The sequence below is a fragment of the Delphinapterus leucas genome, chromosome 1 (genome assembly GCF_059928025.1).
Source record: "Delphinapterus leucas isolate spDelLeu-1000000601 "Yukka" chromosome 1, BTC_Dleu_Yukka2, whole genome shotgun sequence".
Taxonomy (NCBI): Eukaryota; Metazoa; Chordata; class Mammalia; order Artiodactyla; family Monodontidae; genus Delphinapterus; species Delphinapterus leucas.
Genome location: NC_143129.1, coordinates 61793611 through 61807253, shown reverse-complemented (window position 1 = coordinate 61807253; position 13643 = coordinate 61793611). Strand labels below are relative to the sequence as shown.

The window sequence follows — 13643 nt, the reverse complement described above, 5'->3', positions numbered from 1 at the left end:
CTGCAGGTCAAATAGGAAACAAACTGCTACATTAGCTACTCTGCAGCTCATTACAGGCAGGTGAATCATCCATCGACACAGCAATTCCTCAAAATGCCATTTGTTTTCCATGTGAAAGTACACTTGGGTCGGGTTGGGTTCCCTCTGGAACCCTACTTTTAGTCTTTCTTTCATCCACTGAATATTGATGTAAGCACTTGTATTCATCCAAGCCTTGTGCTGAATAATAAGTGCCAGGGTCCATTCAGATCATCTCTAAACCAGAAATCTGGATGTGTACGAGGCTGTCACATTTCTGGCTGGCACCATTGTATATGGTATTGTACTAGATACTAAAAGACATTTTGACTCCAGATTAGAGCACTATAGTTGAGATAGTTTCACTCCTGGAGCATCAAGATCCCAGATACAACTACTGTAAGCAGCCACTCAGGAACTAGGGCCTATGAAGAGAGGAGGGTCCTCGGGCTGGATGAGATGAGTACTTCCTGGAGGAACAGACTGAAGTGATGGTATTTGAACTTGCTGATAAGTAGAACTGCACAGGTCTGGAGGGAGATATCTTTAGAAAACTTTGTTTGGGGACCCAGAATGTCACTAAAACTCTGTCCCTGCCTCTAATGAAAGCACTTCAGATTCCTGAGTCTTGAGGAGCTGGTTGATGCTGTTCTCTCCCTCCCTCCTTCCTTCCTTACCACCTCCCTTCTGGCCATACTATCTATTTCATGATCATTCTAGTACTAAATTTATGAGCAGACTGGAGCTTTTGTAAGACCAGGATCCTTTTATTCGAATCAGATTCTGGTTTATTTAATGGCTTCTCAGGAGATCTACAATCAGTTGGGGTGTGTGTATTGGGTTCCCAAGAGCCATGGAGGAGCCTTGCATCATTGTTTAGTTGGCTCAAGTAGACAAAATGAATGTAAACTTCTGCTTCTTCTTAATAGTTACTCAAGGCCCTCAAGGAGGTCTGAGCTGACCACTTCTATTTGGGGTCCTTGGAAGAAGATTCTCAATCATAGTTAAAACCCTGAGGACTCATCTTCCCTTGCAGCCTTTCTAAGTGCTCTTTCTTCCATAATCCATATGGTATCGGTGTTGTTTTTACTTCCAAAACCATGAATCCAGTACTCATGTAAAATCCCCTGTTCTGACCTCAGTATCTTTAAGATATATCCCTCTACTCTTGCTGTTGTCCTACAGGTCACTAACATCTATTGTCCTATGGATTATATTCCCACATTGAGGATTTTGTTGCCTAGCCCATAGCCTTTCTGTCTATCCTAACTCCTGATATCATGTGACCTAGACAATTAAAATATCGTGGTAGGAGACCCATTCAATACTCTAACCTCCCACGTCTTTCATCTCATCAAACCCAATGAGCATTACCTTCTCTTAAGGAAACCAGTCCATGGCTACACCTTGAACTTGCCATCTCTCAGAACATCTGGACTTTTGAGATTATAATTACATTATCCTTCTCTCAGACTATATAACCTTCGGTATTTTTAAGCTATCACACTTCCTCATTCCCATTACAATTACTCTGACCTCCTCCTGCCCCTTGATCCCTCCACTTTCCTCCTAACTACATATTTCCCACTGAGCTTGGACTCTGCAACTATATTTACTAGCACGATGCCCTGAAACCTTCCTCTCTGACCACAATCTTCTTTCTTTGCAATTTCCTCAATCCTGTGACCTTCTCTAACATTGCCCCATCACATTTCCCTCATAGCCTGGTTCTCCCAAAGAATAATCTGTATAAATGGTTCCCAAACCTGGTTGTGCATCAAAATTCCTTGAGGAACTTTGTAAATATACAGATTCTCAGACCCCGTCCTGAGTCAAGCTCCCCAGAAAGCTAATGCCATTGATCTATATAGCTCAGTGTTTGAGAACCAGAAGTTCTAAAGGCTTTATACAACTCTTACTCTAGTAAAGGTTTCCATGGGCATCTTAGTTGGGGCAACACTAGGTGAAGCGATACTGAACCATTTTCTTCACTATGGAACTGCTCAGACGTTGGCACTCCAATGTGCATTAATTCTTGTTAATTTCCCAAGAAGAGGATGTACATTTATTTGACCATCTAACTTTCTGTTACCTGCAGTATAGTCTAGAGCTCTGGTTTTCTGGAACACACTCTAGGACACAATCTACACTCACCAGCTCCCCTTCCTTACTTTCCATTTGCTCTTCAGCCATTACAACTAGGCATGTGCCCCTACTGCTCTGTCCAAATTCCTCAGGGAAAAGTCACCTCGGTCACTTTTCAAAAAATCTTCTTACTAAGTGCTTTCCATTGTCTTAACACTCCTTCCTGGGTTTCCATTAGCTCATCCTCTCCTGGTTCTCCTCCTCTGAATGCCTTTGCTGGCTGCTTTTCCTGTGTCACCTTCCCCTTAATGTCTATGTTCCCAGGAGAGGTAGAGGATGGAGGGTGGAACAATTAGACCATGAGGGCTTCAAGTCAGGGCTATATTGTAGCAGTCCTCGTGGAGGAGGGCACTACAGATTTGGGGTTTGAGGGACACTGCAATCATGCCTTTTTCCACAGCTGTCTCCTAGTGTTCACACATCTGCTGTCTACACTGTAAGAGCCAGTGGAGGAACAACTCCAAAGTTACTAATCACATGAGATATTGATGTATTGAATAAAAAAAGCAGCAGAAGAATAGAGAGCGAAGAGAGGTGTACTCACCTCAAGAAATGCCTTGTGGAATGCATCTGAGACATAGAGGTCCCTCGGGCCTTCTGCAACAATACCTAGAAGGAAGACCAGAGAAAGCACTGTGAAATGGGAGAAGGTTGGCTTCAACCCACAGAAAGGAATTCAGTTTAAATTAAGATGTCCTTTGGGGCTTTTTTGAAAAATAGAAAGAAATCCTGGACCCTCACTTAATGATACCCTGAAAAATAAATACATGTTAAAAATAATAAAGTACTTTGGGTTTATTCAGCCTGGCTCCCGTGAATTTAATCTCCTGCTTCAGCTCATGGGGGGGGGTTGGGGTGGGGGGGTGAGGACTCTGTTCTTAAAGAAAAACTCACTCCATCTGGTAGGAATGTCTTCCCTTCCAGTGTGGCAACACTTTGGGAGTGGTTTTCAGACTTAGTTTAAAGACAGACCATTAAAGGTAAATCCAATTAACTAACGTTGTAAACTCCTTTTTAAAAAAGAGATATTTTAGGGAATTCCCTGGCAGTCCAGTGGTTAGGACTCCGTGCTCTCACTGCCAAGGGTTCAATCCCTGGTCGGGAACTAAGGTCCCACAAGACACATAGTGCGGCCAAAAAAAAAAAAAAAGAGAGATTTTAATGCATATTTTTTAAAGGATGGTGGGTTGGAAGAACCAAACCAACTTAACACCGTTATCAAAGTATCAAAACTGGGAAGGGGGTGACTGTATCTGTCCATGTGACCTTAGAATTCACATGAGCCCTTTGGAATATCAGGTGAAGAAGGGCTATTACATGTCAGCTATGCCTATTTTGTGGGACCCGGATGTCCCTGGCTCTTAATCATATCTGTCTCCTTGCTCTGAATTTTCTGATGCTTTTCAAGTTCTTTTCTACCTGGTCTCTTCTATCAGTTACAGACTCAAAAGGTTCCAGTGCCATATGGGCCTGTGGAGATCCAAGAGCCAACGTCCCATTTTACAGAAGAGAAAACTGACACCTTGAGAGGGAAGGGATTTCCCTGAGTTAGCAGTAGAACTGGGATTAGAATCCAGGTGTCCTGATTCGCCCTTTTCTACTCTTTCCCCATCTCTTCCACCTTTGGTCAGACTTCTTTGGGGACAGAGAGAGGAGGAAAGTCCTTCCTGCACTCACCTGGGAGCTTGGACTTCTCAGGGCTGAAGAGGTCCTCAAGGCCCATGTCTTGCAGCCGCTCTTTCACGCTGAAGCTGTCCTCGATGCGGAAGCGGGGCATGTGGACCACCAGCAGTGTCTCTGCCAGCTCATCTAGCCACTCCTGCAGCACCTCTGGGGTGAGTTCCTGTTCCACCTTGGTCAGGCTCTTCTCAAGCTTGGGCAGGATGAGCACCATGGTGATGTCATCACCCTTGAAGGGCAACTCAAGCACCTGGGTGCCCTCTGCCACGCGCCGATAGCGGAACTTGCCTTCCTGGTACATCATGAATACCGAACACGACTCCCCATCGGCCTTGTAGAAAAGTTCCTTCCTTGTGTTCTCAGGGCTGAACTTTGACTTCCACAGGCCCTGGAAGAAGACGCCAGGTGGGAGAATCACAAAGCAAGAAGACCAAAAACATCCGTAGGAGAATATTGACATGGGAAGTAGTCACAATATTTTATTACATTAATATGTAAGTGTAATTGTTAAGAACAAAGGCTAGAGGGATATGCATGCAAACGTCTTAACACTGACTGTGTCAGAGTGATAGAATCATGAGTCGTTTTTTTTCTGTGAACTTTTCTGTATTTCCTAGATTTTCAGCAGTGACTATATGCTTTTATAACAAGAAAAATAAAAACAAGAACAACCTACTGGCCTCTTTGCAAGTCTCTTCTGGAGTTTAAATCTAATTGCCTTTTGCTTTCTGCCTCCCACCAGCCTCTTTCTCAAAGGACATCCTCCAAAATGCTGGGCTCTGTTCCTGATGAATAAAGCCAGACAGAGGTAATAACCCCAGGGGGTCATCTGGGAGTCCTGCTGGGCAGAGAGTGAGGCCTGGCCAACTTTCTGTTCAAAGAAGGAGGGGATACAAGACACTCCTTTGACATTTCTGAGTTGTAATTATCATTCCCTGTCATCTTCTGGCTCTTTGATTTTGGGACAAGTCATTTAACTCTTTGAGTGGTGGCTCTTCATCTGTAAGATTAGGAGCTGGTTATCACTAATATTTGTAGGATGCTTGCTGTGTGCCAGGCACTGCTCCAAGCATTTTATGTGCATTAACTTAATCCCTTCAGTAACCGTGTAAGGTAGATGTATCATTATTACCATTTTATAGATGCAGAAGTTGGGGCATAGAAGAGTCTCAAGTAACTTACTCAAGTTTGCAGTCAGAAATGGAAGAGTCAGAATTTAAATTAAGTAATCTGTCTGAGCAGCCCAAGTTCACATTTGTGATGTTACGAAGGTCAGGAGGACTAATAAAAGGCAAAGTGTTCCATAAATTGTAAAGGGCAGTACACATTGTAGAAATGCAACCTACTCCATTCTTAGGGTGAGGGACCCCCTAAGCAACAGAGTAATTGCCAACAGCAGTGACTGGCTAACCCCCTGGGCCCAGTCGGGGAGAAGAGTGTATCTGGAGCATGACCTGGGAAGGGCACAATTCAACCTGCGTTAAGCTGGAGGCCCTCCTGAGTATCAATGGTCTGTTTATTCCCAGGACCTTCTCCCTCATCCTTCCTAAATGTAATAAAGTTGGAACAGTCTTTAGAACTCTTGACTCTCTGAGAAAGACAAAGCCGTCTGCATGATCATGTAACAAGGCTTCTGCTAAGTTTGAGGTTAGTCTGGCATCAGGAGGTTCAGAAGCTTCAGGCAAGAGGAATTTTGAGTCACTGCAGAAGCTGCTCTAGATGATGGAGAAAATCTCATCACTGAGGATTGTCTATAGACTCTGTCATTTTGTTCCAGATTTCAAAATGGAGTTAATGAGGGACAGGAGAAATCGTCACATATATATGAGAATTTATTACCACGCACACCTTGCTGCTGAGCGTGCTGGGTCTGGGAGTGTGCACACTTTGCCTTGGGCCCAGAGACACTACCAGGCCCCCTTTGGACCTCAGGCCAGTAGCCACAGCCCTAGACATGACTCTAGACTCAGCAAATTTGTATTTTACCCAGACCATGCATGTACCATTTCTCAAAAAGATCTACTGACACATGCCCAATGGTATGAAAGAAGGTAAGCTGGAGGGAAAACAAGTCATCCCTGAGGCCTCTCCAGGGACATTTTGAGTACCTTGAAGTAAATGGTGTTGACCAGCACCAGGACAGTGAACTCATTGATGGCTTCTGGGGGAATGACATCAGTGATACGCCCATCAGTCTTATTGGATATCCATTGGTTGATGGTCACTCTGGACTGCTCTGCATTTCCCTGAGGAGAACAGGAAACAAACCTACGCAACTGTGCTATTCAGTTGGCTTCTCCATTTCCCTGTGAAGCACTTTATTTTGTCCATCATCCCTCTGCTCTTTCCCACCATTTGGTTAAGCCATCTCTCTAACCCAGATTGGGGAAACCTCACATATCTAGTGTAGTGTCGTGAATCTTCCATATCGTTAATAAATGGTAACAGAAGAAAGAGAAAGAAAGGAAAGAAAAAGAGGAAGAAATAAAGAAACAGAAGAGAAATATAGTCTGAGAAAAGAAAACAAAATATTATCTTCTCTGACTCTGGAAATTCGAACTCTTATAAGTATTCATGAGATATGTTCTATGGGAAGCTAATGAGTGACACAGGAGTTGGGGGGTGGGCAGGAGAGATGCCCATGTGGTCCAAAAAGTTTGAGAAATACTGATTGAATAAAGTAAGTAGATTTCTTTGTTGCAGGACTTTTATATAACTTTTTCAGAGCAGCCTCTACAATCCAGAGATTACATTGATTTCTCAGGTTTCAAGCAAGAATACATATCCCAGGGGCTCTGACTTATAGTATTATAACACCTCCACCTGCCTTCAACTACCATAGCAGTGTTAATTTGGATCCTGCTTCTCTATCTCTTTAATTTCTGAGTGGAGAAGAAGAACTCTGAGGTCAGGGATGACATCTGCAACTCACCTTGAAGTCCAGGGGCTGGAGCTTGGCTCCATATACCATCTCACTGATGTCCTGGTAGGTCTCATTGAAGGTAAGGGATTTTTCTCCAAAAAGACGGTTGGCTGATACCAACTCAGAGGATTTATTGGCTTTTCGATAGAGTCGGCAGTTCAGTTTGGCAAAGAAAAAGTGGATCTGATCAGATGTCTTCTCAGAGATGGTATCAAACTTAAAAACCTGTAGAAGCCAAAAGAAAATAGCGGTGGGTCTGGTAAAGAAGTCTGGCTAACATGAGTGGTAAGCACAGTGCCACTCAGCCCCTGACCAATAGTTGTGAGTCCCTTCAAACACAGTGCCTGGCACAGCATAAATGCTCAGCTCATGCTTTCTAGATGAATAAATGGATAAAAGAAGAATAAAGGGTAGGGAGGAGAAAGAGAAAAAGAAACGCAAAGAGACTGGGATACCACCCAAAGTCTCTAAAGGGCTCTAGACCAACACACAGATGTTCTCCTGGGTGTCCCAGCAAGGAGGTTAGGCAGAAGGGCTTTGGGTTGTACCTCCATCAGCTGCTTGAGGGTGTTGTCACAGGCACCCAGCTTGGTCATAGCAAAAGCTGTGGAGATGCTCAGGGGTGACAGGAAAATGTTGTCCTTGTCATTCTTGTTGTCTGCCAGATGCTGATAGAAGGTGGCGGCAAAGTGGGAATTGGCCTTGGACAGTTCCCAAACCCGCCGGTTGGTGGCCCCGGGGATCTTCTGCTCTGAACCCTCGCCCTCGGTTGCTTTCTTCTCTGGGGCACGGTAAATGCACATGGGATTCATGGGAATGTCCCGAGGCTTGGCTGTGCAGATGTCTTCCCCAGGGCTCCAATGACAGGTCACGCAGCTCCAGAGGCCAATAAGCAGCAAGGAGAGAAGACATACACTCCTATAGGGGGACAGAAAGCCGAGTTAAGCTAGGCTGAGAAATCACCTGTCCCACTGCCCACCACAGATTTGCCCCAGTAAAGCATAGATTACCATCCCACCTGCTGTGGCCAGGAGGAGGGCCAAAATCTTTGAAAAGTACAAGGGCCCGGGACAAGTCCAGTCCTGGACTCCTTACAAGTGGATAGTTTCACTTGCCTGGCCATAGTCATGTTGAAATTAGAATCAACTATTGAAGCAACTGAGGTTATTAGAAGTATTGTGTGCCCAAGGCCTCATGCTGGAAGATATAAAGAATGCAAAGTTTCCAATTGGTGACATGGGACATGCACATAAGAAAAATGGCAGAGAACTTTAGTGCCCAATGAAAACTTAGGTCAGTTGGAGGAGACATTAACAGAAGCTGATTAGGGAAGGGCTCAGAAACAGATGGATTTTTAACCTGGATGTTAAAGGATCGGGAGGATTTTGATTGATTCAGCAGATGGATTTCAGCAACATGAGAGGGTTAAGAAGAAATGAATTCTCCTAATTTGTCAATTTCATGATCTCATTTTTTAAAAAGTGAAATTAGTTTTATTTACTTTAGCCACAATCAATGTGCTGAAAACACCGGAAGTCTCTAGCTCCAGCCTAATCCTTCCACTGAGTTCCAGACCAGTTGTTTGCTGGACAATTCCACCTGGATGTCCTGCAGATTCCTTAGTGAAATACGAACAAACTGAACTCATAACTCTCACCCACACACGCTTCTCCTTCTGTGTCCTTCAACTCAGCAAATGGGACCCACAGTTACCTGAGAGCCACCCTGGATTTCTCCCTCTTACCCTTCTCATTAGTCACACCCTAGATTCTATGCATTCTGTTTCCTTGTTCTCTCACTGCCTTAGTTCAGGCCCTCAGCATTTTCTGATTCCTAGAAGTTTTAGTAACTTCCAACGTGTATTCGCTAAAGTAAATAAAACTAATTTCACTTTTTAAAAAATGAGATCATGAAATTGGCAAATTAGGAGAATTGGGACACCCAATTAAGTAAACCAAGAGATAAACTCTCTTGTAATGTTTTTGTAGATAAGACATGAGGGGCCAGGAACTTCCTGTGGCTGACTTGGGGCCCTTAGGTCTAGAGAGGGGAGTCTGCATGAGGGTACTGAGTCTTCTCAATCTTCCCCCAGCAGAAAAGCAGGTTATGCACGCAGTGAAGAAAGGACTCACCAAAGTGGTCTGCTGGGCAAGCGTGGGGCTGGCTGGAAGCTGGGGGCAGCTGAGGGGTACTTGGCTTCTTGCATGATCTGAAGTGAACCCTGCAGTCCTTTTAAGAACAGAGGCACAGAATGGGAGAGCAGAGGCACTGAGGGAGCCATGGAAGGCAGGGTGAGGAAGCAGAGAGAACCTTGCCATTCTTCTCCTCAGCTTGCTTGCCTCTGTTTCCCATTTTGTCCCTCAGCTACATTTGGAAATACAAGTGGAGGCTGAGGGGGCCCTAGGAGTTCTGTTAAGCACAAAGAAAAACCAAGGTGGTCAAGCCACAGCCTCACTTCTAGCTTCCTGTAAAAAACCAGATCAAGAAGGGAATGTGTGTGATGTTGAGGGCTGCAGTCCTTTGTCAAAGGTCACTGAGACCTTGGGTGGGGGGATGGGAGATGTGACGGGGGTGGGGCAGGGGGGAATTGAGTGGAAGGAGGAGCAAAAAGGGAGTTAGGAGGTCCTCATAGATTAAATTTGTCCTCTTTTCAGATGTATGGAAGGCCCAGCAATTCCCCTTGGAGCATCTCCTGGACTGCTGTGAGGGCTGACACTGATGCAGCATCTCTGTACAAGGGAAGACATCCCCTGTTTCTTGGGTTAAGAATCCAAGGTGTGGCTTAGGGTAAGGCCTTACCCCTAGAAGGGAGTGGGAGGGAGGGCACTTGGAATGACGTCTTCCAAACAAGTCTGATTAAAACTACCAGGGAGAGGGCCTGGTCTTCTCGAAGGTGTCGAGGTCATCCTGGTGAGTCCCTCAGAGGTCAGAAAACCCAGTGAGGGCATGCAAAGGGAAAGCTCACCCCTCTTACCTTTTTCCAGCAGCTACAGTTCCTATCCCATTGGAAAGCATGGTTGCTAATCTTCCACAGGTCTGGGCGAGTGGAGATAGTGTGGTTTGAGGCAATCCCTCTGAACTGGTTCTTTCCTCTAAATCTGGATGAGGTTCCAGAGGCTAGGATGGGGGATGGAGCTGGTGAGGAGGGGAGGCATGAGGTCAAAGGCTGATGACCTGCTCCCAGGGTTAAGCAAAGTGTAGAGCCCAGTGCTGGTTAATTAGTAGAGAAGTTTTAAAGTTCAGTCAGGTCCAGAGAAAGAAGGTCCACCTTTCCTACCCATGCTCCCTCACTTTCTTCTTCATCTTTATAGAAAAGGAAAAGGAGAACATGTTCACAAATTCAAACTCAGAAAATACCTAGCTGATGAGAACTTTGCAGGGATTTTTTTCTTTTTTCCTGGTTAACTAAACCAGGAGGTAGAAGATAGTCTATTTTCTACATAAATAAAATAGTATATAACTAGCCAAGTTGAATGTCCAGAATGAGAGGTAGTCTTCTACCTCTCAGTGCAATATCCTCTTTCTCACAGGTTTTTAGGGAAAGAGAGAGAAAAAGAGCCCATGTTACCTAATCATAGGGGACAGAAGAGAACTATTCTGAAACAGGTGCTACTTTCAGGCCTCTAAGAGCTGATGTGTCAGTGACCCAGTCAAGGACACACAATGGTTACACCTGTGTGTACAGTGGACTCATTCCCCATTCAGCCTTGAAGTGGTGGGAGGGGGCACAGGAGCAAGGGCCTCAGGGTGCTGCCAAGGACATTTCTAGGGTGGATGAGCTGGGTGGGAAATACTTCGAAAAATTCTCTTGGGGGATCAGGAGACAGGGTGGGGCAGGTGAAAAACATACATGCAACTACTGACATACTTCTAAGAAGCAAACAGAACGAATTATTTTTATTTATTCATATTGTTATTTTTACTTATTTTAGTTATTGGGGAAATGGAGTCAAACTAATGGAGATAAAGGGCAGGTTTATGTTTATTTCCCTCTTCCTAAATAGCCAAAAACAGTATCATAAGGATTGCTGCAACTGTATTCACAGGATACAAGTATGCCACCTTCTGTGTGACTGAAGACTTCTTGAAGTTGGTACAGTCACAGGCATTCTAAAGAGTTCTTTATTCATTAGACAGGAAATCTCTACCTAGACTGAAGCTGCGTCTAAGTTCTTGACTGATTTAGACCCTGGACATCTCGAGGGCCCGTGTACAGTATGAAATTACAAGGAACTGTCCTAAAAAGCCCCAGAATGGTTGGAGGCTCCTTGTCACTCCAGATTAAAGACAAGTGGAAAGTCTCCTATTCAACCACTTGTGTTCAGCAAACACAGGAGCACTACCTGAGTCAGCAGGCACTGTTCTAGGGGCTGGGAGCTCCAGACAGGAAGACATGCAGTGATCACATAAAGAATCAGTATATAAAAAATAGATCTATAACATGTCAGTCAGGTGTTAATAAGGGTTACAGAGGAAAATACAACAGGGCAAGGGGATAGAAAGTGATGGGAGGAGGTAAGGAGGCTACTGTTGTAGAAAGGAGGTGGGAAAGGCCTCCCTAATAAACTGACACTAAGGGACCAGAGTAAAATGAGGGAGGGAGTCAAATATCTTTGGGAAGAGCTTTTCACACAGAAGAAACAGGAGATACAAAGATCCTGAGGTGGGAATATGCTGTTCAGACCTATTGTTCCAGCTTGTAGGAGTTGTGAGACTTGTGCCTTGTAAAGAAGGTCCTTGGAGGAAGGCAGGTGAGGGGACCCTGCCCAAGGGGTAAAGGGGGTCTGGTGAACATCTGTGGGAAAAGAGATAAGGGTGCAGATACCACCTGGCCAGGTAGTGAAGAACTATACATCAGGGGTTGTGTTTAATTTCTTCATCCATTCATTGAGTCATATGATCATTTAATTAACAAATGTTTAATAAATGCCAATACGTACCGGGCATGGTTGGTGCTGGGCCCGGGGTTATAAAGATGACTTTGTCCTCAAGGAGCACCGTGCTTCACAGCAGACCCCAGACATGAAGATAAACATCCCAATCAATGCTACTGGCCATCTGACTAAAGTGTGTATAGGGGAAGGGGAAGGGCAGACAGGTGGGTGTCCATGGAACTGGGGTCAGGAGAGGGAAAGATCAGGAGGTGATAATGTAAAAATTTCTTAATTTGCAAGACTAAGACACAAAGTCTTTTTATTTTAAAATAATTTTAAAGTAATAAAAAAGTTGCAAAAATAGTACAAAATATTCTTGTATACTCTTCACCCAGATTCCCCAAATGCTCACATTGTTAACATTTTACCACATTTGCTTTTTGCTTTGCTTTTGGTATTCTTCTTTCTCTCTCCCTCTCCCTCTGTTTCTCTCTCTGACTCCCTCTCCCTATTATTTTTCTGTACTGTTTGAGAATAATTTGCAGATATAATGCCTTTTTACCCTTATGAAGACTGAGGTTCCTAAAAACCAGGATATTCCCTTATACGACCACAGTATAAGATCAAAGATAGGAAATTGACAGTAATATAGTACCATTTTCAAATCCATAAATCTTATTCTAAATTTGCCAAGTGTCCCACTAATGTTCTTTATAGCCGTTGTTCTCAAAATTTTTGGTCTCAGGATCTCTTTATAGTCTTGCTAAATTACATCTAATTATTTAAATAGTTTATATAAAATAGTTATGACTTCATGAATACACTGAAAGGTTTTGTGGACCTCCTTGGATCCCTGGATCACACATTGGGAAACATTTCATAGCCCCCAAAAGTCCACTCCCCCCCACCCCCCATTTCCTGGTCCAGGGTCACATTGCATTTAATTGTCATGTCTCTTTGGTCTCCTCTAGTTTGGAAGAGTTGCTCTATTTTGTCTTTCATGACTGTGGAATTTTTTAAGAGTACGGGCCAGTTATTTTTATTTTTTAAATAAATTTATTAATTAATTTATGGCTCCGTTGGGTCTTCGTTGCTGCGTGCAGGCTTTCTCTAGTTGCGGCGAGCGTGGGCTACTCTTCAATGTGGTGTGCAGGCTTCTCATTGCGGTGGCTTCTCTTTGTTACAGAGCACTGGCTCTAGGCGCGTGGGCTTCAGTAGTTGTGGCACGCAGACTCAGTAGTTGTGGCTCTGGGCTCTAGAGCGCAGGCTCAGTAGTTGTGGTGCACGGGCTTAGTTGCTCCACGGCATGTGGGATCTTCCTGGACCAGGGCTCGAACCTGTGTCCCCCGCATTGGCAGGCGGATTCTTAACCACTGCACCACCAGGGAAGTCCCCGGGCCAGTTATTCTTGAAGAACGTCTCTCAATTTGAGTATATCTGAGGTTTCCTCAGGATTAGATTCAAGTTATGCTTTTTTTGGTAGGAATACTAAAGAAATAATATTGTACCCTTCTTAGTGCGTCGTATCAGGAGGCACATGATATCAATTTGCCCCATTACTGGTGATGTTAATTTTGATCACTTGGTTAAGATCAAGACTGCCGAGGTTCTTTCTCTCCTGTAAAATTACAATATTTCCCTTTTTGTTAAACAAGTATCCTGAAAGAAGATACTTTGAGTATATAAGATACATCGTTTTTCATCAGACTTTCACCTGCTAATTTTAGCATTCCTCGGTGGTTCTTTGCAGACTTTTTAAGCACTTCTTTTCCTAGCTCCCACCTGATTCCCTAAAAAGGATTATCACTGAAACCATTAGAATTCAAAGACATCAACTAAGTTAGACAACACACTCTCTTGCTAGGGTGTGAGGAAAATGCCCTTTCACTCATTGCTGATGGGAGTGCAGAATGCTATAACCCTTTGAAGGAAATCTGGCAATACCAGCATTACAAATGAGTTCACCCCTTGAGCTGGAAATCCCACTTCAGAAAGTGTATCCT

General features: G+C 44.1%; 1 protein-coding gene across 3 annotated transcripts in view; it reads right to left on the bottom strand.

The window, feature by feature from the left end:
- The window catches only part of SERPINC1 (serpin family C member 1), a 45414-nt gene extending 33715 nt beyond the window's left edge, over positions 1 to 11699 (bottom strand). For all 3 annotated transcript variants that reach the window (XM_089910960.1, XM_089910950.1, XM_089910956.1), the window contains exons 1-6: positions 9741 to 11699; positions 7315 to 7684; positions 6776 to 6991; positions 5952 to 6089; positions 3841 to 4231; positions 2708 to 2772 (exon numbers count right to left, since the gene is read on the bottom strand). In XM_089910960.1, the coding sequence (XP_089767086.1) occupies positions 2708 to 2772; positions 3841 to 4231; positions 5952 to 6089; positions 6776 to 6991; positions 7315 to 7684; positions 9741 to 9781 (1221 nt within the window). In that variant the 5' untranslated portion in view covers positions 9782 to 11699. The remainder of the gene's footprint in view (positions 1 to 2707; positions 2773 to 3840; positions 4232 to 5951; positions 6090 to 6775; positions 6992 to 7314; positions 7685 to 9740) is intronic.
- Between the last annotated feature and the right edge of the window lie 1944 nt (positions 11700 to 13643).